Source organism: Heterodontus francisci, chromosome 5, assembly GCF_036365525.1.
Source record: "Heterodontus francisci isolate sHetFra1 chromosome 5, sHetFra1.hap1, whole genome shotgun sequence".
Classification (NCBI taxonomy): domain Eukaryota; kingdom Metazoa; phylum Chordata; class Chondrichthyes; order Heterodontiformes; family Heterodontidae; genus Heterodontus; species Heterodontus francisci.
Window position 1 is genome coordinate 181578266 of NC_090375.1, and position 26861 is coordinate 181605126.

A 26861-nucleotide genomic window follows, 5' to 3' on the forward strand; every position below is an offset into this window, starting at 1 on the left:
GCTCAGTTGGTACCACTCTCATTCTTATTCAGGAGGTTGATGGCCCCTGCTTCACTCCAGGGCTTGAGTACTTAACCTAGGCTGACAATTCAACGCAGCAGTGAGTGCCAAAGTTGTTGCTCTTCAAACATGATGTTAAATCTTTCCTGCATGTACCAGTGCTTAAGAGGAGCATTGAAGATTCCACAGCATTTTTTGAAGGAAAGAACCATCAATTCAACATAATTTTTAGTTAAGGGATCAATGCAAATCTTCCTATATAGCACCTTCGTGTCCTTTTGGCTGGTTAATAAGGTGATGTGCTATACTGCCAATTATTCCCAATTTTTGCTAATTTGCATCACATTGTGACACACTCTGTTAGCAGTCTCTGATTTACTGGACCTAATTAAAATCAGAAAACCAATAAGAAAAAAAATCTTTATTTTAGATGCAGAAACATAGAAAATAATCATAAAGGGAAATCCCAAGCAGCAGTATTAATAAATGGTAATAGCAATATATTTAGGGAGAATTGAGTTGCATTAAATTGATATCAAAGCATTATGCATATTATAGGGGAGAATGCAGAAATTATTAAATGAGACCTTTCAAATTTTAGTAAGAATTCCTTTGCTCTACAGAACTGCTACCTTAGAAAACATTACGCTCAATTTCCCTAACTAGGCTTTCACTCGCACAAACCTATATTTAGGTTTGAACACACTACACTCTAAATGCTGCAGGCCTGGATTTCTGTTTGTACTCGTAGCTTCATTTTCTCCTTTAATCTGTGTGATGTGCTTTAAGGAAACACGTAACCAAATGGAACTCAACATAAATTTTAGTCAAATTATATAATTATCAGTGATTAAACAGAACTCTTTCCTCCCACAAGATAACCTAAGTATTTGGACCGAACAGCTTCTCCTTCAGCACAATTGCCTGTTGAATGTGTGACAGATAATCATCGTGTTTGATGTTTTTTGTGATTTTCAATAGCTCTCCTCAGGGTTGTGTCCGCTGAAAGGTCGCATTGGTTCATATCTCCATTATCACATCCAACAACTGGGCACCTATTTCAGAAACAAAATACATTGATTAAAAAAGGAACCACATGTAGAGCTTCTGTTCTTGAGAAAATATTTTTGCTTTTAACATCTACAGTGCTAAAGTAGTTAGATGGCCATTTCTTAATCCACTTACTGAATTTTAGTCCAAGATTATCTTCATATCTGATGGTTAATTTTACATTTTCCACTTGCCTCTGACATCATGTATGTAGAACAACTTTTTACTTTTAATAGCTGTGACAGTGATACTGTTGCACTAATTCAAGAAGTCCCTATTACTTAGCATCTTTAACTGCTCATTAAAATAATACGTACCAACACTCAGAATGCATTACTACAAAGTCTGATAGAAATACAACCAGCAATGTGGGTGCATGGAAGCAGTGAGTTTGCATGAAAGAGGTTAGTGATAAAGCTGGTGTTGTAATATTCCATTAATTCTGTGACCAATCCATCTGTTAAAAATGTTAAAAAGTCTGGAAATCATACAGTTCTGGGTGTAATGAACATTCCAATGTACTTTACATGGGAATAAGGAACTTAGCCATCTTGCTGTTTCCAGTTACAGCATAATACTGCTGGAATGTTCATGCAATCAGTGGTAGGTAGGAAAAAGGCTAGCCCAAGTCAATAACAGTCAGTTTAAAAGACTTATTCAGCTGTTACTTTTGAACTGCCAAGATCATTTCAAGAGCGTGGGCTTCTGTAGCACATTAAAGAAGTGTTGTGTTACACCTGGAGACAGCCAATTCTTTTGCAGCAAGCAAGCGATCTAACAACATTTTAGAAGCACATTGAGGAAAACGGCTTTGCTAGCTGGCAAACAAAATGGCCTTACCAACACGTTTAAATTGACTATGCTGCTCTAACATCTGCTCTCTGACCTAGTTGGATTAACTCTGAGAACAATTTATGTGCAAGTGCTAATTTGTTGTGATTAATGATTATATATTAGGGATATAAAGAGTAGTCCATCATGCACCAATGACTGCACTGACGGCAGGGATCATTTAAGCCTCTGGACTGCGCTTTAGTGAAATGTGATGATACTTACGGTATCCAAGCACTTATTAGGATGTAGTTTGGACATGTTCCGCTTTTAACTCACCGGGCTTTCTTCTTCTGTTTGTGTTTGTTCTGGATTATTTTTATTATGGCTTCCTCTTCATAGCTGTGACCACAAACTTTATTCTTCACAGGACATTCCATTTCCCTCTGCAAACACAAAAGTAAAACAAAAATTAACAACTTCTTCCTTTCTTTTTCACAACAGAATGGTTAAACAGACCAGGATTTTCCATAACATGTGACACCTGGTCTGGGAACCAGCATAGGTACCGTCAGTTACCTTTTAAAAAGACAGGGAATAAAGTTACAATTTCAGTTCAAAAAACCTATTTGCCCTTCTCTCCTCAACCACATTTGCTGGTTGGCTCAAGCCTTTTTTGACCCCAAATTTGTCAATATGTTCATCCCAGTCAGACACGAAGATATGTAGACCTGGATTTTCCTCTTTAGGGCACAGTTTCGACAGGGCAAAAACTCCAGCTGTCCCTAGCACCAACCTTTTTTCCTGGGTTGGGGCTCATTATGATGCAAGGTAAACTCCTGGTGGGATCCCTGTTGTCAAGAGAAGCCTGTCAGTGCCAGCCAGGAATGCATGGTGTGAAAGCTGGGATATCGCTGCAGCAGCCAAAGATCTAGCAAGAGTCTTAAAAGGAACAGAAGGGCCACAATGCCTGGAATAAGGGCTCCCCCCACACCCCCACCGACCCCCAAAGATCTTGGTGGAGAATGAGATCTTCAGTAGGTAAAACCCTGGGCTCCGTTTGCATATTCAAAGCCACTTCAGGAATCAATCAACCCCTTCCACCTAGTTGCCTCAGGAAGTAGTGATCAATGTGGCAGAGAGCAGGAAAGTCTTCCAGGACTATAGGCCTATTTACATGTGGTGGGAATGAAAGGTACAGGCCTTACTACAAAAATTTTAAGACATTCTCCGTCGATTTTGGGCAGGATTGCAGAGGAGAATTGTCCCTTGCTATCCAAAAAAAAAAGTATACAGCAATTTTAGTTGTATTAAAACATAAGTAAGAATTATCATTACCTTGAAAGTGCAAATTCTGCATCCCTCCACTCCCACCCACAAAGGAGTTGACATAGTTTAATTCTGACTTGACTGTCCAAGATAAAGTCAGATGCTCTTTTTCTACAAGTCAGTTTTAGTTTACTTTCATCACCACATATTAGTGATATCAGAGAAGCAAGAGCAATTACTCTGTGAATGGGGAATACCAATCAGCAACTTTTAAAAGGGAAGGGAAATCTGAAAAAAAGACTGAAATGTGTGGAAATGCCATTGTAGAGTTGTTTTGTTGTAGGTTTTAATGTGTGTCCTGTAGGGGGCTCATGGAAAAGTATAATGCAGATTCAAGGTGGGTTTGGAATGATCTTTAAAACAAAAGCACAAAACCAGGACCAATATTCATTGCTTCTTTTCTTTTCCACATTTAAGGAATGCAAAATCATAATGTTATCAGGGTACAGTAGAATTAGGAGAAAGCTGGGGAACTTTTCATTTGGTTTAGTAAAAAAGGGACTATTCTTGACAATAGTTATTAACTTTATTGAGCTACATTTAAAAAAAGTGTTGGGAGACAAGTCAGATTCACTCCTGTGATTCCATGGACAAGCCAGGTCCTAATCAACCAAAACATTAGGAAGTTACAATAAATAGAGGCATCTCACTCATTCACAAGGAAAGCTAAATGAAATTCAAATGATATCCCTATCCTTCCAGTTGTCCTTGTTCACAGGCTGGGAGCAGGACCACAAGACAATCTTTCTCTAGAATTGCAATCTATTGACATTTCAATTTTCAGACCTCACTTTCTAGCAGCAATAAGACTTCAAGCTAAAGACAAAGCCCTTAAGTTAATTTAAATGTATTGAAATAACTCAAAAGACATTCAATAGCTAACATTGACAGTTAACTGCAAAGGAAAATGTACTTGAACACTTAGTTCCTGGAATATGCTGTTCTGTACCTGTGTAATGGGGCAAATGAAATTCCTCTGGCTCTGAGTCACTGCAATGTCTTCATCAATCTCATTGGCTGAAGTGCTCTCATTTTGTGATTCGGCACCAACTGGAAATCCAAAAGAAACAGTATGCATAAGCCACGTTTCCCAATTATATGCAGATCAGCTAAATTATTTATTTACTGACTGAAGTCCTCTAATTCCAACATTAAAACAACATATTACAGCTACAATCAGTTTCAATATTACACAATATGTAGGTATGAGTAATCTATTTATGCATAGACATCACTACGTCAAATGATTTAAAAGTTACTGCAGCCTATTTAACCCATCTATTCAATGTTCAATCCAGGATTTAAGTATAATGGTGGAAACCAATTCCAAACATATGAACATTTTCAAATAACTGCATGGATTATCATGCAGCTCCAGTGTGCAGGATTTTGACCCTAGAAAGGGGGCAGGTGCAGTAAGCATTCTCCCCTTCCAGCTAAAAATCACATTCAGATAAATAATCAATAGGGTACTTGACTAACAGGAAATAAATTCAGTAAATTAGAAGGGTCATAACAATAAAATTAAAAAAATATTAGAATTAAAGCGTGAAACAGAAAAAACGTACGATACAACCCAGAGAAATGGGGGAAAATTAAACATATAAATGAAAATAAAAACCAGTTGAATGGAAAGAGAAAACAAAAAGGCATAAAGGTAAAATAGAAAAATAAAATAAAAAGACAAAGTGCTGGTGTGAACCAGATGACGTACAAAGTAGAAGTTCTGAATATCCTGAACTGACTTTTCATCCCACTTCCGGACAGTCACCTTAGGAACTTTGTCCACTTGCATTCTTACTTTTCTCCATCCACTGCGCTGAGATTTTTCTCTTGGCTACGTATCACTGACCTTTTGCAAAATCAATACACATTTTACAATATACTGAAGAATGAACTTGCATTTATACAGCATCTTATTATGCCTCTCAGTGGGTGATATTACAGAGGTAATATAACTTTTGGTGGAAGTAGGCAGTCTTTCTACGATTATGGTCAATTATGGAGTCAGAAATTAAGCTTAGAGTTGAGTAGAATTCTGAAGCTGCCAAAATCAGAGACTTTGTCTGGAATTTAACATTGGGTGGGAGGCCCCAACCACTGGCTAAAAAGTCGGTGGCGAGCCTGCCTGCCCCAGGCCTGGGGAATCACGCCGGGATTTTTTGTTCCCCAGGCCTTTAAATGGCCTTGGGTGGGACTTCCACCTGCTTGAGGCAGGAAGTCCCGCCTAATGGGATTGCTGGCCAATCAGCAGGTCGGCAGCTCATAGTCCCAGCAGCACCACCAGGAACGGTGGCCATTGCTGGGACTACACCTTGCCATTGGAAGCAAGAGGAAGGACGGGCCCGGAAAGAAGGTATGTTTTTGAGGCCTTGCCGGGGTCTATCAGCTGGGCCCCGGCGAGGCAAGGTGGGGGGAGATGGTGGTGGGGGGAGATGGTGGTGGGGGGAGATGGTGGTGGGGGGAGATGGTGGTGGGGGGAGATGGTGGTGGGGGGAGATGGTGGTGGGAAGCGTTGTGCGTTGGGGCTTCGGGGCAGCCCTCTGTGTGGCGCAGGAGGGCACCACACACCCCGAACCCCACAAGAAGGCCGCCAGGTTTTACCTGGCAGTGTTCTTGGAACCTTTGCCGCCCACCCACCAGGGGTAAAATACCAGCAGCGGTGGGAGGAGGCCCTTAAGTGGCAGTTAATTGGTCACTTAAGGGCCTTGGTTGGCGGGCCATTTCTCACCACCGCCCAGCGTACATTTGCAGCAGAGACGGGAAGGGGTCAGGAACGGCACCCCCACCTTGCACTCAATTTTTTGCCCCCCCACTCGGGGTTGAAAATTTCAGCCATTGGCTGGAAAGGGGATAGAATCTGTGGTAAGGGTACTAAGTTTGTGTCAGGAACTGAAGATGGCTCCAGTTTTTCCAAGTATTTAGCTGGAGAAAATTGCAGCTCACTCATGTCTGGACAAGCAGTCTGACAGCACAGAAGGAGTGATAGGATTAAGAGAGGTGGGGGGAGGGGGAAGGAAGAGATAGGTTCCATTATCATAACTGGGGACAGTGACACCATGTCTGGGATGAAGTCAGTGAAGGACAGCATGCAGACTAGGAAGTAGAGCACCAAGGATAGATCCTTGGGCACTCTGGAGATAACACTGCTGGTGATGCTGTGGCTAAGATTGTATGGGTAAAAATGGAAGTCTCACTGAGATGCCCAACAAAGGTGTGGAGGAGGCTGTGACAAAGGTTGAAGAGAGAGCAGTGATAATGCACCACTGTCACAGGGACAGAGGATGTCATTTGTGACTTTGTTACTGGATGGCATGCAATTTGTAAGTGATGGCACTCCTATGATATTGCTGCTTTTGTCCTTCTCAGCAGATGCTATCAAAGTAAAATTGGCAAGTTACTGCAGTGCATGCTGTAGTTATTACATACTCCAGTTACAGTGTGTCAGTGGTGAAAGGGTAGATACTAAGTCCAGTTGCAGAAGCCCCAATCAAACTGTTGTGCCCCAGATGGAGCCAATCTAAAGCATTGTTGCAGCTGCGTCTATCCAGACAAATGGCAGGTATTCTATTAGACTTCTGAGTTGAACCACACGGTGTTGGGAGGTCAGTGGGAGGTAGTTGGACCTTTGCTTGTTCAAATTATCATTCCCTGCACCTATGTGGCATAAATATTACCTGCAGCTCATCAGCCCAAGTATATTGTTCAAGTCCTGATGTAGAGCTGGTATTGGTTGCTTTATTTTATTTTTATTTATTTAGAGATACAGCACTGAAACAGGCCCTTCGGCCCACCGAGTCTGTGCCGACCATCAACCACCCATTTATACTAATCCTACACTAATCCCATATTCCTACCACATCCCCACCTGTCCCTATATTCCCCTACCACCTACCTATACTAGGGGCAATTTATAATGGCCAATTTACCTATCAACCTGCAATTCTTTGGTGGTGGGAGGAAACCGGAGCACCCGGCAAAAACCCACGCAGACACAGGCAGTACCCAGAATTGAACCCGGGTCGCTGGAGCTGTGAGGCTGCGGTGCTAACCACTGCGCCGCTCATTGGAGGAATTGTGAAGGGAGTTGAACACTGTAGAATCATCAGTAAACAGTTCCAATCCTGATCTTATGATGGAGGAAAGGTGACTGATGAAGCAGCTGAAAATGATACGGACTTAGGACCCTTTCCTGAGGAACCCTCACGGCCATGTCCTGGGACTGTGATGATTAGCCTCCTAAGATACAACTATTTTTGTTTGTGCCAAGTGTGGCTCCAGCCACTGGAAGGTCCCCTTGACCGTTATTTAATTGGAACCTCTATTTACTATTTTGACTTTTTTCCCCTTATATTGGTACCTATTCATATAAATGCTTAATTACAGTGTTTAATTTTTCAGTTCAGTAAAACATAAACTTTCACTGATTCCTTCAGTTGCTTTGCTTATTCTATTTAATTTGAAGTTGTATGGTGTTTTGTTAATTTAATCATTAATTTATTGCTGAAAAATCTGCTCCAAAAAAATGGCATTTTTTTTGGTGTATTTTATTTCACTACTTCCACAGGTATGATTGAATTAATTAATGACAAGAACCCACAAATTTGATCTAGCCAGTTCTTGCAAGTGCTTCCTTGCATTACGTAAGCTTTAAGGGAATTCCTCCTCCTCTCCATGGTCCACTCCTTGCTGTGAGCTGCACAAGGTTTTACTTAATTAAATCATTATTTGTTGAGTAATTGTGGTCTGTTTTATATAAAATGGTCACTTACACATGGCTTTTACAAAATTAAAATGGACAAACCCTTGGACTTTAATCCTCAAACAATTGGTAAAAATTCCACAATGCAACAAAAATGGAATTCCACTTATTCAGTCATTGTAAATCACTGAACTGGATGGTAGACCTACATGGAATAATAGCACTATTGTCACAGCATTTTCTCTGGTTCAAAACGAGTAATACTGGGTGAGATTTGCTATTAATATATTAGAGTATAGATTTTCCTCGTGCTTCAGATTGACTGCATCCATGGCTGAGAGAAAATCATGCCTATAAGGGCCAGCTTTTTGTCCAGCTAAACCCTGAAATAAGTCAGCAACTTCAAACGTTGCTCTATTTCCTTTGTTTTCTTCAAACAAAAACTGTGACTTAAAACTGAAAACAAGTCTGTGAACCAACAAAGGCCACAGGATGAAAAATGGCTGGTAGCAACAGATTAATTTTATTTGCACACTGGCTGCATGGCACCCCTAACATGATGGGGGAAAAGTCATTAATTTGGTACAGGTGCTCGACTCGATGGCCAAAAAATAATTCTGGGAGGTAAACATTTAATAATGAACTCTTAGAGATTTAGTTCATTTGTTGCGCAGGAAGGGCGGCACAGTGGCGCAGTCGTTAGCACTGCAGCCTCACAGCTCCAGGGACCCGGGTTCGATTCCGGGTACTGCCTGTGTGGAGTTTGCAAGTTCTCCCTGTGTCTGCGTGGGTTTTCTCCGGGTGCTCCGGTTTCCTCCCACAAGCCAAAAGACTTGCAGGTTGATAGGTAAATTGGCCATTATAAATTGTCACTAGTATAGGTAGGTGGTAGGGAAATATAGGGACAGGTGGGGATGTTTGGTAGGAATATGGGATTAGTGTAGGATTAGTATAAATGGGTGGTTGATGTTCGGCACAGACTCGGTGGGCCGAAGGGCCTGTTTCAGTGCTGTATCTCTAATCTAATCTAAAAGTATAAATATTTGCATCTTCTGCAATATGCAAAGTCTTTTCCTTCAGGCGCCACTGTTTTTCTTCCACCAGACCCATTGTGCATATCGATTTTCTTTCTGGCTGTCTATTTTTTTCAAGCCACGTTCTGCAATGCTTTTTCTTTTTTCTTGGTGCTTTTTCAAAAACAAAATGGCACCCTGCAAGATTCTTTAAAAATGCCTGTACCCCATTTTTATTTTTTTAAAAGGCTGTTTCGCACCACCTCTTTTCTCCCAAATTCTTTTTACTTAGTATCTTTTATTTATTTTTTCTAAACTGCTCTTCCCCATTCTCCACTCCCTGTTGCCCAACTTCCATTTTATGTTACTGATCCTAATAATGCCATAACAGATCAACTTCCTTTTACGAGTTTTGTACAGATATAATGGAGTCCTTGATTCAGAGAAATGTGACATTCCATGTGAGGCTGAGACAATTTTTTAAAAATTAGCTCCAATAATATGCCTCAGATGAAAATGCTCCCTGCCAAAATAATGAGCATAAAGGGCTAGTTAATATTAATACAATTTTGCATTAAACTTGTATTGCATAGCCCACAATAAATAAACTATTTTATTATATTCTCCCTTCTCTTACTTTTCTGAAGTTTTCCACATACAACCTCCTCAGCAATCTGCACCCAGGCTATTGCCAACTAGTCACTATGATGTGTGCTACAGCAATGGTGCAGCCCTACAATTTTCTCTCCATGTGTGAAAATGCCTTGCTTCCACTCAGTGCTTCTGATAGTTTGGCAAGATCAGAAAATTCATGTGAGTTAACTACAGGTGTCAATCCATGCCTTAGTCTCTGTCACAGTGTTGTGGGGCTCCTTATACAACTTGTTCTTTTACTGTTGCCCACCAAACAGACAATTTGAGTTTTGTAACTGGCCACTGACGAGTTGGGCACCAACTCGAAGATAAAGCTTTAGAGCTCAGTTGACAACATATTTTCATAGTTTTTAGTAGGTTTAAGGCAGGAAATGGAAAGCAAAACTATCCAAATACCTAACCTTCCTTGTTGCATTTATTTGTGCTCAACTTTGTAAATTATATTTTGCTAAGTTTTACAACAAAGATAAATAAAATAAATACAAATGTACCATGTCACCCTAAAGTAGGTCTGCATTACCACTGTATAGGAAACACGCACACAAACTACACCAAAATATTTAGCAAGATTCCTTTGGGAAATTAGGCCCAGAACTAGTTCATCACACGATAACATCAAGTCTTAAATACACAGAAAATGTCATCATGACCTAGTCATTCTCATTCGTTAAATGCTGCAAAATAATTGAGATTTTAAAATTAGTTTCTGTAGGTACTGAAATCTTTCCCATTTACATCAGATAATTAATTGTTTAAGCAGAGAATTTAAGACATTTACTATTGCTACAGAAAATCCCCAGCTGGCCAAGCACCACACCCAGCCTTGAGCGAGGTATGCTTTTGCAGGATATGTGTTACTTGATACTCACTGAAGGCCACTTTCAATGTATGAATGTGCCTGGACCTGTCTCTCTGCCCATTTGGCAACTCCACAAAACTTCAAAGTAGCAGATTGATTGTCACTACAAAGGAATGTTGTGACACAAATGCTATTCACTGCCAGTTCACATTTTTTTTTGCTTTCATATTGTTAGCTGTTAACAGCACCTGGACTCAATGACAAAAAAATAGTTATTCAAAACATTTCATTTGTACTGATCATGGATTTCTGTGATCCATAGATGATTAGTGGGAATGACATTCGCAGCCTATCACAGCCACTGTCATATTAAACTGATATTTGTTTTAATAAGCCATGTTAGCTGTAACTACCTTGTTGTAAAACTTTGATTATGTTGCACTTTTTCTTTGCTCCCATGGCCACTTAATATAGGGACAGATGGCACTGCATGGGAAACCGCAGAAACAATTTTGCAGCCTCGCTGGCATTTTGCCAGTGGCAGAGCCCCCCCCCCCACTCAGCTGCAGGTGGAGGCAGCCAGCTCAATGGAGGCAGCCTCTCTGCAGCAGGCTGGGTGGCCATCGGAGCTGGAGCTTCCATGCCCTAATGATGGGGCCGCATGAAAGGAAAGGTCTCAGCCGTGGCCCAAACAATTCCGCCTGAGGGGTTTCCCCTCCGCCCCAAGGTGGCTGTCAGCTTCGCCCTAAGCAATTTAATATCTATCCCTCCGAGGGTGCCCCCGACCCGCCAACCTCTCCCGGTGGGGCTGCTAAAGCTCCAGAGCTGCCGGCCCATCGGGAGCCCGCCTCCACCGTGCTTAACACAATGGTAAACACGGAGGCCGCCTCCGGGAACACTGCTGGCAAGTGAGGGCTCGGGAATCCCATTCGGTCCTGACGTCGGGGTTCCGAAACCTATGGGAAAATCCAGGACGCAGTTTCTGTCTTTCGGTGTTGGACAATAGGAGTCATGCTAGAATATGCACCGATCAGAATAAGCTGAATGAGATCGGAGCATTTGAGTTAAAAATCAGAACTTACACCACAGAAATCCTAACTTCAGTCGAGCTAAGATCTTCCATTCCAAACATATTTTATCATGTGCATTTAGCAAAATAATTCAACTAATTGAAATGTACACAATTTTGCATAGAACTTTAAAAGAAGCCAAATTGGTTATCATTTAACTGTGAACTTGGCTCAGTTGGTAACATTCCTGACTGCATCAGTTGTTAATGGGTTCAAACCCTGCTCCAGAATTTGGGCATATAATCTAAACTGACATTTCAGTACACTACTGAAAGATTTGCTGTCTTTTAAATGAGGCATTAAACTGAGACATTCAATTCTATCTGCTTAGTCTGGCCTCTGTGCTTTTGCCACTTATTTCACCCCACCATAGGTGGCTGTGACTTCAGCCATCTAGGCCCCAAGCCCTTGAATTTCCTGCTAAATCCCTTCAACTTCCTCTTCTGGTTTAAGACCCTCTTTAAAAACCACCTCTATGATAAAACTTTGCTATTCCTCCAAATATTCTCCTTCTTTGGCTCAGCATTGATTTTTGTCTGAATACACTTCTGTGAAACACCTTGGAATCTTTTTCTACATTTGTTCAGTTTAACAATGTTTCAATGTCAATAATTTTTGTGTATTTGTATCATATTTAAAATGCAGTTTAATTTTAAGAAAGCAAGCTTCATTTATAGTGTGCCCCAAATCATTTCACAGCCTATTAATTATTTTTCAAGTAGAGTCACTGTAGGCAAACATGGCATCCAATTTGCAGAAAGCAAGAATCTACAATCAGCAAATGAGATCATTAAAGAGCTATAATAAAAACAGAAAATGCTGGAAATACTCGGCAGGTCTGGCAGTATCTGTGGTGAGAAAAAGAGTTAACGTTTGTAAACTCTGTTTCTCTCTCTGCAGATGCTGCCAGAGCCGCTGAGTATTTCCATCATTTTCCGTTTTTATTTCAAGATTTCCAGCATCTGCAATATTTTGCTTCTGTCATAATTAAAGGTCTAATTAGTTTTGGTGATGGTGGTTGAAGGATGAATATTAATAAGGACTTTGGGAAAAATTTCCTGCTCTTCAAATAGTGACATAGATCTTGTACCTCAATCTGAACAGTAACAATTTGCATTTATATAGCACCCTTAACAAAAATACACAGGTGTTAAATAGATTGTGTGCTTCACTGTATTTCAAAATAGATGCAAATACTTCCTCTGAAGGTCAAGTCTGTAGATAGTTTTCTTGCATATCTTTTGAGAACATTTGACTACTGCAATGCTATCTGAAACTCAATTAAAGAATGACTCATATTCTCAACAGCCGCTTTGCAGACTAACAGTAGGCAGACAATATGTTACTGCATCCCACTCCGGAAATGAACCAGTACCGAGTGTTAGTCTGCTGTGGTAGCTACCAAAATGAGTCTGTGCATGTTCAAAATAGGAAACATACAAAAAATACATTTTGAAAGCTTACAAAGGTCATCTCTTCAGACCTCACATCATGTGAAATGTTGGCCTATTCCCAGAAGATTGCTTGTTTCTCCTTATAAAGTTTGAAAGTATTTTCTACCTACAGGTTTTCTAGTGGTTAGAAAAATCAATGCTTGTAGCTGTTTCCAGAGTACTTTAATCTCCAGCAAGAACACTAAGTTGCTATTTTCCACTGGTCCTGGACTTTCCACAAGCGATACCAAATTTTGCCTGCACCTAGACCCTCTCCCTGATCCCATTCACAATATTGTATAATATCTGACTTAGATCCCAATTGATAGTTATTTCTGCATCTGATGAGATATTAAACTCACCTTTCTCACTTCCTCCCCTGCCCCACAAACTGAGAATATGAATCATTTAATTTCCTTCTGACCCTTATGACCTTTCTGCTTCACATACTATCTAAAGTCAATGAACCTCCAATGCTGCTCTGAGCTGGTTGTTCGGAACGTGAGAACAGCCTGGGCATGACGTTACTCCTACCTTCTTTCTACTAATGCTATTGTAATATGCCCTAAAGCAGCATCCTAGTATTATCCCATTGTTTCTTCCAAATCCAAGCAAGCATATTTGATCAAATTGATTCTTCTCAATGGGTGATTAAAATTGTTACTCAAATTTATCAGTAACAATCATTCCTTTCTAAAATTCCCTTGATGGATCAGAATAGCAATAATGAATTTTCTAATTTTGCTCAGTCTGCAAACTTACATTTGCATGATCTGACAGCCATTAATCTTCTGTTGAAATAAATACATGAATACGGTCACTGACATCAAATGAGGAAAAGTGGTTAGATCAGATGACTTTCATTATTTGCATTACTCTGTTCATATTAAGGGATGATGAACTCTATATCCTCGGCTCTTACGATAATTCGGAGATTTGCTGGACCTGTGCTAGATATTCAAATTAGTTGGATTACTCACTCATTGAGTTCTGGAAAAAAACCTGCAGAACAATGTGCAGATACCAAAGAGATCACAAATCTCAAAACTGCCACCATTTTACAGATCCACACAGGATAATCCATTTACAAGGCAACGTTGAAAAAAAAAATCAATATTCTCCAGAAACTGTGTCATGTATACAACACAGAAAGTAACATTCAACTTAGGTCATTTTTCGGTATCAACATATACAGTTAACACTTAAGGAATAAGTATCAGTGGTATGCTTTTTAAAAACAGTTGTAAATAATTAGAATTAACTTTAACATCTTTGCAACATCACTTCTGTTTAAACATAGAGAACTAATGGCATCATAGTTGGGGTTTGGGGGGGGGGGGGCAGGATTGTGAGAGAATAATCAATATAATTTGTACATTTAAAAATAATTAACAAGAGAACAACAATACTTTTAACATTCAGAAGAAATAAATGGGGAATAATTGAAGTTAACTGCTCTTTATAAGGGTTTTTTTTTCAAGGACTCCTGATAGGATTTCTACTTTAAAAATATTACCAGCCCTCAGATTCCTTTTTGGAAAAAATCTACCTTCCTTATTTACCTAAATGTAATGCAAACAAACTTTAAACCATGGCTAGCATAATGGTGATACTACTTATATTCCTTATTTACTGCAAATTACATACAATTATATAGAATTTACAGCACAGAGACGTGTCATGCTGTTTATGTTCAACATGAGCCGCCTCCCACTCTATTCACTTCATCTTAGTCTATCCATCTATTCCTTTTTCCCTCATATACTCAGCTAGTTGCCCCATACATGCATCTATGCTATTTTCAACTTCACGAATACATTTTATTGAAGTGAATTCTCTGAATTTTGTCTTACCTGCTTAGGTTTTGAAACTGGTTAAACAAAATGTCAGGATGCTTTTTCACTGAGTTGACAAGCTTTAGGAATTGCATGAAAGTACTAACAAGTGACCCAAAAAAAGCTCAAAACTGGGCATGCTTAAAATAAGTGCACATTACAGATCTGAACTAAATGCCAGCCCATATATTTTCCTGTTTCCCAATGCAAATTGAATCTCATTGCATTGTGTGCGCATTTTATGAAGCTTTTTAAAAATTCTTTTACGGGATGTGGGTGTTGCTGGCAAGGCCAGCATTTGTTGTCGATCCCCAATTGTCCTTTACAACTGAGTGGCTTCTAGGCAATTTCAGAGGGCAGTTCAGAGTCAACCACATTGATGTGGAGCTAGAGTCACATGGAGGCCACCGAAGGCAGATTTTCTTCCCTAAAGGACATTAGTGACCAAGATGGGATAAAGTCAGTGCAAAGCAAATACAATTCAATAAATTGCACACACAGTTCTAAAGAAAATAGAATGTTAATGACAAATACATAAGTAGAACTCAGTTCTACAAGAAAAGCCTCTGCATGGACAACTTTCTGGTTCATATGCAATACACAAAATGACCAACATGGACAATTCAAAAATTTTCAATAAAAATCAGCATTTTGGTACTTGATAGACTGACCCTTTTTACCATACTTCAGAGATCAGATGAATTCCTTACAGCAGCTACCCATTCATTATGGAGCTACACACTACAATATGTATCTATATAGCTGTATCTATAATGCATGAAAAGATGTGTGTATAGTGCATATTTCCTGCAGTATCATACTTACTTCATGGCACATTTTCTCTGCCATACTTTATTAATTGGGTCAAAGTAAAACAGCAAGAAGTCAGAACTGAATACACACAAAAAAGCAGTAACCTGCATTTATATAGCACCTCTGATGTAGAAGGTGCTTCACAGAGGCATTAGAAAAAAATGGCAGCTAAACCGATGGAGCTATCAAGAGGGGTTACCAAAAGCTTTGCTTTAAGGAGGGTCTTACAAGAGGAGATGGAGAGACGGATGGCTTTAGGAAGGGAATTCCAGAGCATGGACCTGGGCTGTTAAAGGCACAATTGGCAATGGTGGGGCAAATGAGGGGGATGCACAAAAGCCAGATTCAGAGGAACGGAGAGTTCGGAGGAGGAGGTTATAGTTCTGGAAGAGGTTAGAGGTGGAGAGGAGTGAGCCCATGGAGGGATTTACACACGAACATAAGAATTTGAAATTGGAGTCTTTGGGGGACTGGGAGAGAATGTAAGTCAGTGAGGGCAGAAATAATGGGAAAGTGGGGCTTCGTGCTGGATGAGATGTAGGCAGCAGACTTTTGGATGAAATGAACTTTACAGAGGGTGGAGTTTGGCAGGCTGGCCAGAAGAGCGTTGAAGTAGTTGAATCTGGAGTTTCGACATGGATGCAGGTAGCAGTGATTGAAGTAGAGGCAGTTGCTGGTGATATTATACAGTTAGGTTATGGAGAGCATATGGGGTGAGAAAAGAATGTTATGGTTACAAAGACCCTGGTTCAGCCCAAGACAATGGCGAGGGGAATGGAGACAATGGTAAGTGTACAGAGCTTGCGGCATTGGTTTTTCAAAATGTGGCCAGAGGAAATTGCAGCTCATCCAAGAATTGATAGTGGAAAACCAGTCTGACAGCAAAGACAATGGAGGGGCTGAGAGAGGTGGTGGGGAGATAAATCTGGGTATCATCAGTGTACATGTGGAAGCTGACCACATGTCTTCTGATGCCTTCAGGGGGTAGCATATAGATCAGGAACAGGAGGTGCCCAGGGTTAGAACCGTGTGAGATTTTCAAGATGACAGTGCTGCATGGTAAGAAAAGCCACTGCCAGAGACTATGATCAGACAGGTAAGAGTAGAATGAAGTGAGAGCAGCCTGACCAAGCTGGACAACAGAGGAAAGCTGCTAGGTGTCAAGCAAGAATAAATGCACCATGATCACAGAGAGATTGACATTTATGACTGTTTAGAGCCATTTCTGCATTATGAGAGGTGTGGAAACTGATTGGAGAGATTCAAACTGGGAATTATAAGATAGTTGGGCATAGATTTGGGAGGCAAACACATATTCAAGGGCTTTGGAGTGCAAAGGGAGGTTGCAGATGGGACAGTACTGCACAAACACAGAGGGGTCAAGAGTTGTTTGAGTAGAGAGGTGACTCTCAAGTCTCATCATATGCAGCACCATAACCTTGCTGAGAGGACAGCAGGTTTAGACTCAGCCAATGCTGAACTGTAATCAATGGTCAGAAGTTGCATTATATCAATCCGTGTTGAATTATTCTCTATAGAAGATGCCGCTGTTTGGATGCCTTTTCATTCCCCTTTGGGAATGCTTCTCACGTTACGTCCCATGTTCTAAAGATATTTAGAAGAATGGCCCAAATGGAGCCTCGCCATCCAAGTAGTCCTTCCTTCAAAAGCATAGTGGAGATAGAAAGTTTGTAAAGTTAAATGACATGCCTTGTCAGTGGTACCATCCATATTTTGTAACCTTGAGAGAGAGCGAGAGTGTCGCTTCTTCCAAGTTCAGTTGCAATCTGCAGTCTGACCCAAGCTGTCCTGTGAGCAGTTCAAAATCAGACCTGGGTAGGTTAGTCATGTGACTTGCTTTTTAAAAACAAACTCTTGCGTTTGTGGATTCCAAAGCTCTTGTTTGGGTGGGGGGGGGGGGGGGGGGGCGGGCAGTGTAGTGCTGCCTCTTACACCGACAAGATGTGGATTACCATTGCACAGACCAATCTCTGTTAATTGAATTACTGAGGCGTTCCCATTGTCATTTCCTAGGCGACTGTATCTAAGAATGCAAATTTTTTGCCAGCCACTGCTGATCTCTTTAAACAAGTCATCTCTCCACTCCAGAAACAGTTTAAAAATAATGTTCATATAAGGAAATTAATATGCCTCATTCTTGGCAGGTGGGGTTCTTCATGACACCTCCACACCCAGTGGAATTAAATGCGATTTTTTAAAAGAGCATTTCATTAAAAGGGACTAAAGAGAAGAGTAGGTACAGGAAAACACACATGCATCTCTCTCAATCATTCAGAAATCCTAAAAATTGTTACAGCCTGTCTTTTCTTGGTAGCTGTGCTGCTTTAAACTGCCCTTTTTGGCATCCCAATAAACATGTGTTTTTTTTGGAGAAGTTTTTCAGTTTGCACATTTCCAGGACTGCCTAGCGTGTCTTTGTTCCTGTTGAGGTCTGCAGGGGGAGCATTAGATTTAAGTAGCCCTAGGTTGGAGTTCTGCACATGGGCAGTGGGTGGAACCACTCTGAACTCTCTTTCAGTGCTTTGATGAGTCATGCAAGGGTTTTTCACCTTAGGTGATAGTTGGTTTGCTTTTCTCCTGACTGGGGGTGGGGGAGGGGGGGGGGGGGAGGGGAGAGAATTCTTTGCTAATCTTCCCTTTGTCCCCTGGAACACTCCTGCTTTCAGGTATTTGTCCAGATTCTATTGCAGTCCCCTGTGGCACTTAGACCAGGTGAGGCATCACCCTCACGGTTTCTCTGCCCTCTTGAGGACTTTCCTTGTCTCTGCAGGTTCCTGTAAATGCTGTGAGCAATTCTGGTGGGGTGCTTCTGGTGCCTGCATTTACATAGGAGGATGTGGGGTCTAACTTTTCAAAGATTTCAGGGTTGGCTGACCGGACAGTAGGGGTTTTCATCCGGGATTCCTCCCAGACTCCCATTAACCTGCCTTCTTGGTCCCTTTCTCCCCTTTCTTTCCTAACCTGTTGCCAGCCTTGTGCCTGCCTGTCCCCTTTTGTTCTTGGCAGGAGTCCCTTACAGTTCAGCAGCCCTCTGCTGGAGGGTCCTCCAAACATCGATACAGAACTTGAGATGCAGATTTCACTGTAGGTTGGGCTTTCCCCTCAACCTGGCACGTGTGGCAACCCCTACAGTATTCCACCACATCTTGGTGGAGTTTTGGCCAGTCAAACTGCTGTCTTATGCAGGCTTTGGTTTTTCGCATACCGACATGTGTAATCTCATGGGCCATTCTTAATATTTCTCCCTGAAACCTCTGCGGCACCACTAACTGGTGAACCACTGTCCACCCCTTGCTCTCAGGTCTGTGAGAAGAACTCCACTTCCTCATCTGTACCTCATTCTCTAAATAGTAGCAATCGGGGACTCCCTCTGCTTCAATTTCAGGCTGGGCAGCCTGCGCTCTCTCAGTACTGGGTCAGCTCGCTGAGCCTCAGCTAGGGAAGATCCATTTAGCTCATTCCCTAGGTCTTCTAACTTTCCAAAGAAAGTCTCGGTCAGACAGACCTCATGGTCATCTGCCCACAGTGCCACTTCAGTTTCTTCTGGGGGAGCTGGTTTGATCATAGCCTGATTCACTATACATTCAGGGAAACTGCAGGGAACCGTCTCCTGCCACTGCCCTGTCTCTCTTTCATTACTGGGGAATCTACCACCTTTGTCCCCCCCAGATCATTACTTAGGAGCAGGTCAACCCCATCCACAGGCAATCCCTACAGTCACCGGTCCCAAACTTCGGTCACGCTTCAAGTGCACCCAATGTAAAGGTACAGGCATTCACTGCCCTCCAATACCATTCGCCACCATTCTATTGTTTACTGCACTCTCTGGGGGAAAAGGTCGGACCTTTTCCCAGTACAAGGGATCTAGTGGCCCCGTGTCCCTGAGGATTACTATGGGCTTGCTTGCCTCACTCGAGGGGTATGGGGTTACTCTCCCTTCAGACAAGAAACCCTGATAACCTTCAGGAATCCTATTAAATTTTCCTGCACTTGCAGTGGTAGGATTCCTAGGTCTGACTCTTACTGTAGTTAAAGCCACAGCTTGTTCTGCTGTGCCTTCCATCAGGGTCCTTTCTCCTTCACTGAGCAGGTGTGCCCTGATTAACCCTACAGGTTTTCCCTTTAGTTTCCAGCAGTCAGCTCTCAGATGCTCTGCTTTATTGCAATGGTAGCACACAGGTCTCTGGGTCTCACTCCTACTTACAGCACCTTCCTTTTTGGTTGTAGGAGGGCCCCTTGTGTCTCCTGCTTTTCTTTCCCTTGCAGGACTGCTTGGGCTTCTATCACCTTCTCACCCTTTGTCCTTTTCAGATTTGTGGGGGTGACTAGGAAAGGTTTGCCCTGGGGAACCAACTAATAAATGAGAGCAAACTCATCGGCCATCACTGCGGCTTGCTGGGCTCTATGACCCTTCTGTTCCTCTACATGTGTCTTTATGGAGAGTGGGAGAGAGTTTTTAATTCCTCTAGCAAAATTACCTCTGAGATTTTCATAGCTGAGCAATACTTTAAGAACCCTCAGCCACTGGTCAAAAGCCAGCTGCTTATTTCTCTCAAACTCCAGGTAAGTTTGATCAGCTTGCTTCTTGAGGGTTCTAAACTTTTGGCGACAGGCTTCTGGTACTAACTCATAAGACCTGAGGATAGCATTTTTTGTCAGTTCATAATTGGATGAACTCTCATCTGGGAACATGGAATAAACCTCATGGGCTTTTCCAGTTAGCTTGCTTTGTAGCAGGAGAGTCAAAGCCTCAGCTGGCCACTTTAACTGCTGAGCCAGTTTTTCAAAAGACACAAAAAGTGCTTTCGTATCTCCCTCACTGAATTTTGGGATCAATTGGGAAAGTTTTAACAATTCTGTACCCAGCCCTGAATTACGCTCCTCCATATTGGCCATGCTTTCACTGGGGTTAATCTGTCACCCCCTCACCCCCTGGTCCACTCAAGTCACCTCAGCTCTCTCTCTTCGCATTCCTTCTGGAAGGTTCTTTCTCTTTCTCTCTCCTGTCTCCCTCTTTCCTTCTCCTCTCTCTTTTTCTTCATGTTCCTCTGGAAGGTTCTTTCTCTCTCTCTTTCCCCAAATTCAAGTTTCCTCTGTTCCAATTGTATCTTTGCTAGCAATACCCTGTCGGAGTCTATTTCTAACCCTGTTTCTGCTCCTTCAGATTCAAGGGAAAAACGGTCGGCCATTAGTCTTAGGAGTTCAGACTTTCTAGCCTTGGCACAGACAGTGATCCCACACTGCTCGGCCATTTTTCTCAACTCTTCCATAGACAGTGCTTTTAAATTATCCCAAGTTACTTTACCCTGGCTTGTGGAGCTACTGGCTTCAGTCACAGACACGTTCGTATTCTAGCACACACAACCACAAGAAAACCTGTATTGAAATCTTTTCTCTTTTTGATTGGGATCAATTTGGCTTCTCACTTCCAATTTCTCATTTGTCTGTGGGTCAAACCCCAGATGCTAGCCCCCAAATTTCTGTTACGAGAAAGGGGTCTAGGTATTCCCTCTCAGCCTTTGTCTGGTTTAACCGTAACAGGATTTAGTTTTAAAAACACTGTGTTTTTGGCTCCCCCTCAGTGAATCCTTGTTCACTGCTTTCCAATTGCAAGGCAAAGAGATCAAATCAGACAGGTTTTCTTAGATTTAAACAAGAAAGCTGGAAGTTTATTAAACACTAATTTGGTTAGCGACTACGAATATGCGACATGACCACGCTAGCATGCATATGATTAACACACATGCAGACAGAGACAGAAAAAGTAGAAAGAATAAAGGGGAACAGTTTGCGGGGCAAAAGCTGGGTTTCTATTTACGGTCCCTTTGAGTTCGATGTAGAGTCTTTGGTTGCCATTAAGTCTTGCTGTTTCGTTGGGGCCCAGTGCGTGCTTTAAAACTTGTTTCAATGTAGGAGTCTTCTCTCTTGAGGTTTAAGTGACCTCAGTGGATCCAAGATTAGTGAGTGAGAGAGAGAGAGGCTCTCTTCTTCCAAGTTCAGTTGCAATCTGCAGTCTGACCCAAGCTGTCCTGTGAGCAGTTTAAAACCAGACTTGGGCCAGCAAGTTAGTCATGTGACTTGTGATTTTAACAAAGTCCTGTGTTTGTGGATTCCAAAGCTCTCGTCGGGGGGGTGGGGGGGGGGTGGGGCGGGGGAGTGCTGTCTCCTACACTGGCAAGAAGTCACTCACAAGAGTGGTTTACAGACCACCTAACGGTAGCCACACAGTAGGACAGGGTATAGAGAAAGAAATAATGGGTGCTTGTCAGAAAGGTACAGCGATAATCCTGGGGGATATTAATCTACATACAGATTGGAAAAATCAGATGGGCAAAGGTAGCCGAGATGAGGAGTTCATAGAATGTTTCTGGTATAGTTTCTTTGAATAGCACATTCTGGAGACAACCAGAGAGAGGCTATACGAGACCTGATATTGTGAAACGAGTTAGGATTAATTAATGACCTCATAGTGAAGGTGCCCCTTGGCAGCAGCAAGCATATGATTGAATTTTACATTCAGTTTGAGGGAGAGAAGAGCAGGTCTACGACTAGTATTTTAAACTTAAATAAGGGCAATTATGTGGGCATGAAAGCAGAGCTAGCAAAAGTGAGCTGGCAAAACAGGTTAAGGGATAAGTCAATAGAGATGCAGTGGCAGACATTTAAGGGGACATTTCAGAATGCACAGAATAGATACATTCCAAGGAGAAAGAAAAATTCCAAGGGGAGGACCCAGTATCCGTGGTTAACTAAAAAGTTACAGATAGTATCAAACTTAAAGAAAAAGCATATAATTGTGCAAACATGAGTGGCAGGTCAGAAGATTACAGAATATAAAAAGCAGAAAAGAACTAAAAGATTAATAAGGAGGGAAAAATTAGAGTATGAGAGAAAGCTGGCGAGAAATATAAAGACAGATAGTAAGAGTTTCTATAGATATTTAAAAAAGAAAAGAGTTAATAAAGTGAGTGTTGGCCCTATAGAAAGTGAGTCTGGGGAATTAATAAGGAGATGGCAGATGAATTTAACAGGTATTTTATATCGGTCTTCACCACAGAGAATACAAGTAACATCCCAGAAATAGCTGTAAATCAGGAAATGGAAAGGAGGGAGGAACTTAAGAAAATTACAAATCACCAGGGAGGTGGTACTGAGCAAATCGTTGGAGCTGCGGGCTGTCAAGTCCCTGGGTCCTGATGGACTTCATTCTAGGGTCTTAAAAGAAGTGGCTAGTAAGATAGTTGATGCATTGGTTTTGATTTTCCAAAATTCCCAATGGAGCTCCTTTATTCAAAAAGGGAGGAAACTACAGGCAGTTAGCTTAACATCTGTCTTAGGGAAAATGTTGGAAGCTATTAAAGATGTGATAGCAGGGCATTTAGAAAAATTCAAGGTAATCAGGCAGAGTCAACATGGTTTTGTGAAAGGGAAATCATGTTTAACCAATTTATTGGAGTTCTTTGAAGAAGTAACATGTGCTGAGGATAAAGGGGAATTGGTGAATGTACTGTACTTAGATTTCCAGAAGGCATTTGATAAGGTGCCACATCAAGGGTTATTGCAGAAAATAATAGCTCATGGTGTAGAGGGTATAATTTTGGCATGGATAGAAGATTGGCTAGCTAACAGGAAACAGACAGTAGGCATAAATGGATCATTTTCTGGTTGGCAAGATGCAACGAGTGGTGTGCCACAGGAATCAATGCTGGGGCCTCAACTTTTTACAATTTATATAAATGACTTGGATGAAGAGACCGAAGGTATGGTTGCTAAATCTGATGATACAAAGATAGTTCGGAAAGTAAGTTGTGAAGAGGATATAAGGAGACTACAAAGGGATATAGATAGGTTAAGTAAGTAGGCAAAGATCTGGCAAATGGAGTATAATGTGGGAAAATGTGAAATTGTCCATTTTGCAGGAAGAATAAAAAAGCATATTATCTAAATGGTGAGAGATTGCAGAGCTCTGAGATGTAGCGAGATCTGGGTGTCCGAGTGCATGAATCGCAAAAGGTTAGTATGCAAGTACAGCAAATAATTAGGAAAGCTAATAGAATGTTATCATTTATTGCGAGGGGAATTGAATACAAAAGTAGGGAGGTTATGTTTCAGTTATACAGGGAAATGGTGTGACCATCTCTGGAGTACTGTGTATAGTATTGGTCTATACTATAGTATAAGGATGTAAATGTATTGGAAGCAGTTTAGAGAAGGTTTACTAGACTAATACCTGCAATGCGTGGGTTGTCTTGTGAGGAAAGGTTGGAGAGACTAGGTTTGTATCCACTGGAGTTTCGAAGAGTAAGAGGCGACTTGATTGAAACATCTAAGATCCTGAGGATGTGAAAAAGTTGTTTTCTCTTGTGGGAGAATCTAGAACTAGGGATCACGGTTTGAAAATAAGGGGTTGCCCAATTAAGACAGAGATGAACAGAAATTTTTTTCTCTCAGAGGGTCGTGAGTCTTTGGAACTCTCTTCCTGAAAAGACAGTGGAAGCAGAGTCTTTGAACATTTTTAAGGCAGAGATAGATAGGTTCTTGATAAGCAAGGGGGTCAAAGGTTATTGGGGGTAGGCGGGAATGTGGAGTTGAGGTTACGATCTTATTGAATGGCAGAGCAGGCTCGAGGGGCCAAGTCACCTACTCCTGCTCCTAGTTCATATGTGCGTATGACATAGTAATGACTAGTTACTTGGAAAATAATTCTGCAGTTGAATTTGAAAAGAAACAAAAGAGGAAAAGGTAATAAAAATGATAGCTTAAATAAAACAAACCAAATAGAGGAAAAGTTGGGTGAACATTTGGAAAATAAATGTTATTAAACAGGCATGGTTAGAAACTGAATGCAATGTTCTCTTCCTGCCACAGGGCTAAGTTTAAATGATGACACTAACAAGGTTTTATTGAAGACTTCTGAAAGGCTTATACCATTCTTTGATTTTTGTGTACCATTAGACAAAAGAATAGCTGTAAATATTAAACATTACTCACCCATGCCAAACACTATACTTAATTCTAGGAATATTCTCATGAATAACCATTCACATCTAAGGTACTAATTCAACTGCAATGATTTGGATGATTTAAACTTCACGTGGGAGGCTATCTACTCCACGTTGTGCAGCAGCATTCCACCACATTTTTAAGGCATGGTAGAATTACAAAACATGGGAATGAACACCTGTAGAACGATCAAAATGAATAATAAATTCTAAAACATTGCAGATAACTGAAATTGGTTAAGAGTCAGCTGATGATGACTGTTAAGTTTTTTGCTATAGTTCACTACTGTGTGTAGGGATTCCGATAGGGCAGTAAAATCTTCTGCTCCGGCTATTAAAATGAAAGATCAAGCTGCCTGCATTTTGTTTTTGAAGTTAGTACGTAAAACAAACCACATTTAGGGGGTTGAGATGTAAACCTTTAGATCTGTACCTCAGAAATGTAATCATTTTGTGTGGATTTAATACTGAAATATTTGAAGACGTTTCTGCATCAGACCAAACTTTTTCTCTCAGTTTCAACTCTGTTTTCTCGAAGCATAAATAAAATCCAAAACTTTGAAGTTTGGAATAAGGGTTCAGTAAAGTCCTGGCTGAAACATTCCAATATAGTGAATACACAGTCAGACTTATCCCCACCACCTACTTCCCCAAACACTGACAATTACAGAGCATTTACTATGTCAGGCTCTTTGCAGCATAGGAAATACAATTAAATACCAGAGATTAGGATCCACATCAGCAAATTGGATTAGAGTGTGTTGTGGTTGATGTGGGAAAACACAGCATATATGCTGTTGTTTGGACCACCCACAGAGAAGACCTGACATCTGTTCTGTAATGCAAAACGGATGTATTGTTAATAAAATCTAGTTTTTAAGAAAAAGTTAAGGCAATAAACATTACCAGATCTGAACAACTTTGCATTTAAAAGGTACACATGAAGCATATAATAGGCCAAAGCATAGCAAACATACTGAAAATAATCAATAAGCATAACACTTAGCTTAAGACTTCAATTCCTTTAACCCAATGGAACATACAGATCAAGCATAGGCCTAATTTGTGCAGAAGGCTCACATATCCCAAAGAATGGAAAAAATTAAGAAACTATGCGTGAAGTAATCCTGTGCATGTTGAAATGCAGCCAAACTCCAGACCACCCAAAAGTGACAAACATGAACTAGGCATGTTTACAGTGCAACGAGTTACTGCTTAACATAAAGAGGGCTACGTGCAGACTCTACAAGAAGCTGTGTGACTCAATGAGATCGCAGTAAAGTCACATTCAAACTTTATAGACCCAAGGTTAGAAAAACAATTCTGGAATAACCACTAGTCGAATTAAAGCATTTGCAACAGATTTTCAATGTGGAAAAATACAAATTCAATTAAAATTCTTTAAGCTTTTGTAGTCCCAAGGAAAATGAGATCAAGCTGCCTCTGATAGGAACGTAGGAGGGTACAGGACTGGAAGAAAATATTACAGACCTTGCAACTAGTGAGAGATTTTGTTTCTATTTATGCACAAGGATTTTCAATCAGTTATTAAACAACAACTTGTATTTATATAGTACCTTTAATGTAGTAACACACCTCAAGATGCTTCTCAACAGCATTACCAAACAAAGTTTGACACTGGGCTACATAGTGAGATATTAGGACAGCTGACCAGAAGCTTGGTCAAATAGCTAGGTTTTAAGGTGCATCTTAAAGGAGGACAGAGATAGGGGCACAGAGAGATTAAACGAGGCAATTCTAGTGCCTCGGGTTCAGATAACTGAAGGCACAGTAGCCAATGGTGCTGTGATTAGGATCAGAAATGCATAATAGGTCACAATTGGAGGAATGCAGAGATCCCGGAGGGTTGTCGGGCCAGAGGTGGTTATAAAGACAGAGAGGAACAAAATCATGGAGGGATTTAAAACAAGGAAAAGAAAGAAAAAAAACAAAGACTTGCACCTCTCATGACCACCGGATGTCTCAAGGCATTTCAAAGCCAATGAAGTACTTTTTCTTTTGGAAGTGTAGTCACTGTTGTAATGAAGGAAATGCGGCAGCCAGTATGCGCAAGGCAAATTCCTACAAACGGCAATGTGATAATAACTAAATAATCTGTTTGTGTGCAGTTGATTGAAGGATAAATATTGGCCAGGATACTCTTCTTCGAAATAGTGCCATGGGATCTTTCACATCCACCCGAGGAGGCAGATGGAGCCTCAGTTTAACGTCTCCTCTGAAAGATGGCAACTCCACCAGTGCAGCACTCCCTCAGTATTACATTGGAGTGTCAGCCTTGATGTTTGTGCTCAAGCCCTGCAGTTAACCAGGAACCTTGTGACTCAGAGGTGAGAGTGCTACCAACTGAG

The 26861-nt window shown here is 41.1% G+C and overlaps 1 protein-coding gene across 2 annotated transcripts in view; it reads right to left on the reverse strand.

Annotated features, from left to right (window-relative positions):
* Positions 1-807: 807 nt before the first annotated feature.
* The window catches only part of nsmce2 (NSE2 (MMS21) homolog, SMC5-SMC6 complex SUMO ligase), a 234009-nt gene continuing 207955 nt past the window's right edge, over positions 808-26861 (reverse strand). For both annotated transcript variants that reach the window (XM_068032434.1, XM_068032433.1), the window contains 3 exons: positions 4100-4200; positions 2161-2267; positions 808-1055 (listed from right to left, as the gene is read on the reverse strand). In XM_068032434.1, coding sequence (XP_067888535.1) covers positions 947-1055; positions 2161-2267; positions 4100-4200 — 317 coding nt within the window. In that variant the 3' untranslated portion in view covers positions 808-946. The remainder of the gene's footprint in view (positions 1056-2160; positions 2268-4099; positions 4201-26861) is intronic.